A 5,112-nucleotide genomic window follows, 5' to 3' on the forward strand; every position below is an offset into this window, starting at 1 on the left:
CAAGATGCTCAAAAAATTTACCCCGCCCCCTTCTCCAGTACACCAGTACACCAGTACACCAAGGGGAGCAGTGAATATCATGGTGTTGTATGGAGGCAAGACACTCATTACCACACATACATATTGTGCTACCCAGTTAGGAGAGGGAGGACGTCTCGAGCACTGAGCAAACAACTACATTTAAGTACTTTTTAAATACTGCTTCCTACGCAGAAACCTTACACAGCCTACCCCTCAAAAACATGAGCGTTGTCATTCACAAAAACTGGCAGGATTATGGAAACCCACCAATCCTTTTCTCTGAAGAGCACAACGTTCTAGAGCAAAGAAGATTATGATAATTGGACAGGTTTTATGTAGGCTATATTGTGCACAATGCTGCTCTTGCAATGGACATAATCTTGTCGTGTACTATGAGGTTTATGTATCCTAGAATTGTATAGGCGTCATGTATCCGACTGCACAGTCACGTGGACACAACAAGCGTCCATATGTCAAGAAGACCAATGCCTTCACCTGAATGAGCCTCTCCCACAGACGCCCTACACTATGTTGACTGGCCATGGTTGTAACATTTCCCGTTGATTGAATGGCTTACTATGAGGTGATCAATCTGAAAATCACGTAGTTCGAACATGACCATCCATGTGCGAATGTGATTCGGGATGAAAATACATGTTGGCGATGTAATTCTTCAGGAATCTTCGGATATTCTGAACATCAGCACAGAAGGTAGGATGAAGCGCTGAAATCAGTTAATTTTAATGTTATATGCAACAATTAGATTTTATTTGATTGCTGGGCGCGTTCTACAACAATGCCCAATGCTCTGATATGCTATACAGCTACATCAAACATGCCATTTCATTTTTCTGCGGCAGTAGATAATAGCAAACATAATCTGTATGAAATCATAGGTGTTTTAAAAAATCCTAAAAGCATAGTCTATGCACTTGACTGATTTTCAATTCATTTGGGGGTGTATGATGATGAATAAAAAGGGTCTAGTGTCTGGTTGCTACTCAGCAATTAAAACCATATTCACTTACCAGCCTGACATGAATGAATGCAGTCACTGTTCAATAATTTTACATGCAATATTGTATTGTATTTCATATCTATGTAAAATACTTCAACAGACAAGTCATAATGTATTCATTAAGTTCATTCGTTATGATCATAATTTTAATAGGTAATGGGTCAAAAATGTTGTTGGACATAAGACTGTAAAATCATCAGAAAATCATCTCAAAGGGATTTTAATTTAGGATTTATCAGTTCAAAGTGATTTAATTTGTGTATTTATCTGTTCCCAAGTATTTATCTGTTCCCAAGTATTTCCATAAATAGAGAAGCATATGTGATCGTGTCCCAATGTAGCCTAATCAAGGTTTGAAATTATTTCGTTTTTGTCAAATAGCCTACTATATATTTTTGGGATTATTGTGGTCAATTTGCAGTGGACAAATTATGTATAACTATGTCCCGGCCCCCCAATCATCCGCTCAAGGAAAAATCGTCCCATGGCTGAATGTAATTTGGGGACCCCTGCTAAGGCTGTCCTTTCCAAAGTTCACTGATAATTAGTCAATACTTTACCACTTCTTGATGTAGAGACTGAGGCTCCATACCATTTCATCTCTTTCACACCCATGCATTTCTAATCAAATCGAAGTATAATTTCACACAATACACGTTACACATTAAGATATTAATGAACAATAAATATTCACACGTGTACATGCCTCCAGTAATTGTTTTATATATATATATATATTTTTTTTTATGGGGTAGATCAGCTTTAATATTGCAGATAGATTGTAACTTCCATCAATGTAATTGTCTGCATCACTTCCAATCCCCCATATATTTTCTTTGCAATATATACACAGTTGAAGTCGGAAGTGTACATACACCTTAGCCAAATACATTTAAACTCAGTTTTTCACAATTCCTGACATTTTATCCTAGTAAAAATTCACTGTCTTAGGTCAGTTAGGATCACCACTTTATTTTAAGAATGTGAAATGTCAGAATAATAGTAGAGTGATTTATTTAATCTTTTATTTATTTCATCACATTCCCAGTGGGTCAGAGGTTTACATACACTCAATTAGTATTTGGTAGCATTGCCTTTAAATTGTTTAACTTGGGTCAAACGTTTCGGGTAGCCTTCCACAAGCTTCCCACAATAAGTTGGGTGAATTTTGGCCCATTCCTCCTGCCAGAGCTGGTGTAACTGAGTCATGTTTGTAGGCCTCCTTGCACGCACACACTTTTTCAGTTATGCCCACAAATGTTCTATAGGATTGAGGTCAGGACTTTGTGATGGCCACTCCAATACCTTGACTTTGTTGTCCTTAAGCCATTTTGCCACAACTTTGGAAGTATGCTTGGGGTCATTGTCCATTTGGAAGACCCATTTGCAACCAAGCTTTAACTTCCTGACTGATTTCTTGAGATGTTGCTTCAATATATCCACATAATTTATGATGCCATTTATTTTGTGAAGTGCACCAGTCCCTCCTGCAGCAAAGCACCAACACAGCATGATACTGCCACCCCTGTGCTTCACGGTTGGGATGGTGTTCTTTGGCTTGCAAGCGACCCCCTTTTTCCTCCAAACATAACGATGGTCATTATGGCCAAACAGTTCTATTTTTGTTTCATCAGACCAGAGGACATTTCTCCAAAAGTACGATCTTTGTCCCCTTTTGCAGTTGCAAACCGTAGTCTGGCTTTGTTATGGTGGTTTTGGAGCAGTGGCTTCTTCCTTGCTGAGCGGCCTTTCAGGTTATGTTGATAAAGGACTTGTTTTACTGTGGATATAGATACTTTTGTACCCGTTTTCTCCAGCATTTTCACAAGATCCTTTGCTGTTGTTCTGGGATTGATTTGCACTTTTCGCACCAAAGTACGTTCATCTCTAGGAGACAGAACACGTCTCCTTCCTGCGCGGTATGACGGCTGTGTGGTCCCATGGTGTTTATACTTGCATACTATTGTTTGTACAGATGAACGTGGTACTTTCAGGCGTTTGGAAATTGCTCCCAAGGATGAACCAGACTTGTGGAGGTCTACCATTTTTGGCTGATGTCTTTGATTTTCCCATGATGTCAAGCAAAGAGGCACTGAGTTTGAAGGTAGGCCTTGAAATACATCCACAGGTACACCTCCAATTGACTCAAATGATGTCAATTAGCCTATCAGAAGCTTCTAAAGCCATGACATCATTTTCTGGAATTCTCCAAGCTGTTTAAAGGCACAGTCAACTTAGTGTATGTAAACTTCTGACCCACTGGAATTGTGATACAGTGAATTATAAGTGAAATAATCTGTCTGTAAACAATTGTTGGAAAAATTACTTGTGTCATGCACAAAGTAGATGTCCTAACCGACTTGCCAAAACTATAGTTTGTTAACAAGAAATTTGTGGAGTGGTTGAAAAATGAGTTTTAATGACTCCAACCTAAGTGTATGTAAATTTTCGACTTCAACTGTAATTTAATCAGTTTGACATTTTATTTCCTGCTCTGATTCAGGTGCTTTCACACTGTGAACAATCAGTCAGCACAGCCATGGCCTCCCTCAATGGTCTGTTGCCAAGGGGAATAGTCCTGGCCGAAGGATAGAGAAAGAAGGAGAAAGAGAGAGAGAAAGCAGCCTTGAGGTGCAGAAGAAGAGATGGTCATCACTGACAGGAGCTCCAGCACTCCTGTGCCCAAGAAGCAGGAACCAAAGAAGAAGAAGAAGAAGAGGACGTCCCGCCCCCATGGCCTGCCCTCCCCGGCGCTCTGCTGCGCGTGCGGCCTCTGCATCATGCTGGCAGGCATCAACATCACCCTGGTGGGGGCGTTCGCCTTCAGCACCATGGTGCCCTCTGCCAACCCTCCCATCATCATAGGGCCCATCCTGCTTCTGGTGGCCTTCTCTTTCTTCGGGGCGTGCTGTGTCTGCAGCCGCCTGCCCCCTTCCCAGGGCTCCCGGAGGTCTAAGGTGGGCAGAAGGAGCATGGGGATGATGGGGTGCGGGGGTTTAGCCGGGGGGGCGACGTTCGAGATCGAGACAAGTGAGCACACATTGCAGGACACCACAGCAGTACAGCTCAGCCCCTCAGCCTCACCGGGGTCATCCCAGGCGTCCAGCCCTGAGCGGGATGCTCCTTCTGACCCTGCCCCCCCAGGGACCTGCAAGCTCTTCACCATGGAGACCAATGGCCCCACCTCCACCACGGCCTGCTATTCCGCCTCCTCGGCAGGGGGAGGGGCTGTGAGGCTCAACCTGCCACGTGATGATGTGGCCACCTAACACAGCCCTGACTAACACTCTGTAGCATGAGCCTCCTGCCCCAGGGGACTGACGCAAAAATATGTAAATATGGGCTGTGGCGGTCATGGAATTTTGGATGACAGTAATTGGCCTGCCAAATGACCACAGTCTCTGTGTAAATAAATAAATAATGATAATACATTTCATGTTGCTAAAAGACCAGTCAAGTTCTTCCACACCGATCTCGACAAACCATTTCTGAATGGACCTCGCTTTGTGCACGGGGGCATTGTCATGCTGAAACAGGAAAGGGCCTTCCCCAAACTGTTGCCACAAAGTTGGAAGCACAGAATCGTCTAGAATGTAATTGTATGCTGTAGCGTTAAGATTTCCCATCACTGGAACTAAGGGGCCTAGCCCAAACCATAAAAAACAGCCCCAGACCATTATTCCTCCTCCACCAAACTTTACAGTTGGCACTATGCATTGGGGCAGGTAGCGTTCTCCTGGCATCCGCCAAACCGAGATCCGTCTGTCAGACTGCCAGATGGTGAAGAGTGATTCATCACTCCAGAGAACGCGTTTCCACTGCTCCAGAGTCCAATGGCGGTCGAACTTTACACCACTCCAGGCGACGCTTCGCATTGCGCATGGTGGTCTTAGGCTTGTGTGCGGCTGCTCGGCCATGGAAACCCATTTCATGAAGCTCCCGACGAACAGTTTTTGTGCTGACGTTGCTTCCAGAGTAAGTTTGGAACTCGGTAGTGTGTGTTGCAACCGAGGACAGACTATTATTACGCGCTACGCGGTTCAGCACTTGACCGTCCCATTCTGTGAGCTTGT

The 5,112-nt window shown here is 43.6% G+C and overlaps 1 protein-coding gene across 1 annotated transcript; it reads left to right on the plus strand.

Annotated features, from left to right (window-relative positions):
* Window positions 1-352: 352 nt before the first annotated feature.
* LOC121534640 (transmembrane protein 275-like) lies at window positions 353-4,497 on the plus strand. Its single transcript, XM_041841220.2, has 2 exons — window positions 353-732; window positions 3,543-4,497. The coding sequence occupies exon 2, from the start codon at window positions 3,685-3,687 to the stop codon at window positions 4,306-4,308; it is 624 nt and encodes a 207-aa protein (XP_041697154.2). The 5' UTR covers window positions 353-732; window positions 3,543-3,684; the 3' UTR covers window positions 4,309-4,497.
* The last annotated feature ends 615 nt before the right edge of the window (window positions 4,498-5,112 follow it).

Source organism: Coregonus clupeaformis, chromosome 21 (assembly GCF_020615455.1).
Source record: "Coregonus clupeaformis isolate EN_2021a chromosome 21, ASM2061545v1, whole genome shotgun sequence".
Taxonomy (NCBI): Eukaryota; Metazoa; Chordata; class Actinopteri; order Salmoniformes; family Salmonidae; genus Coregonus; species Coregonus clupeaformis.

Excerpts from the sequence above, each read along its gene's own strand:
- LOC121534640 (XM_041841220.2), top strand. The coding sequence starts at position 3,685 with ATGGTCATCACTGACAGGAGCTCCAGCACTCCTGTGCCCAAGAAGCAG.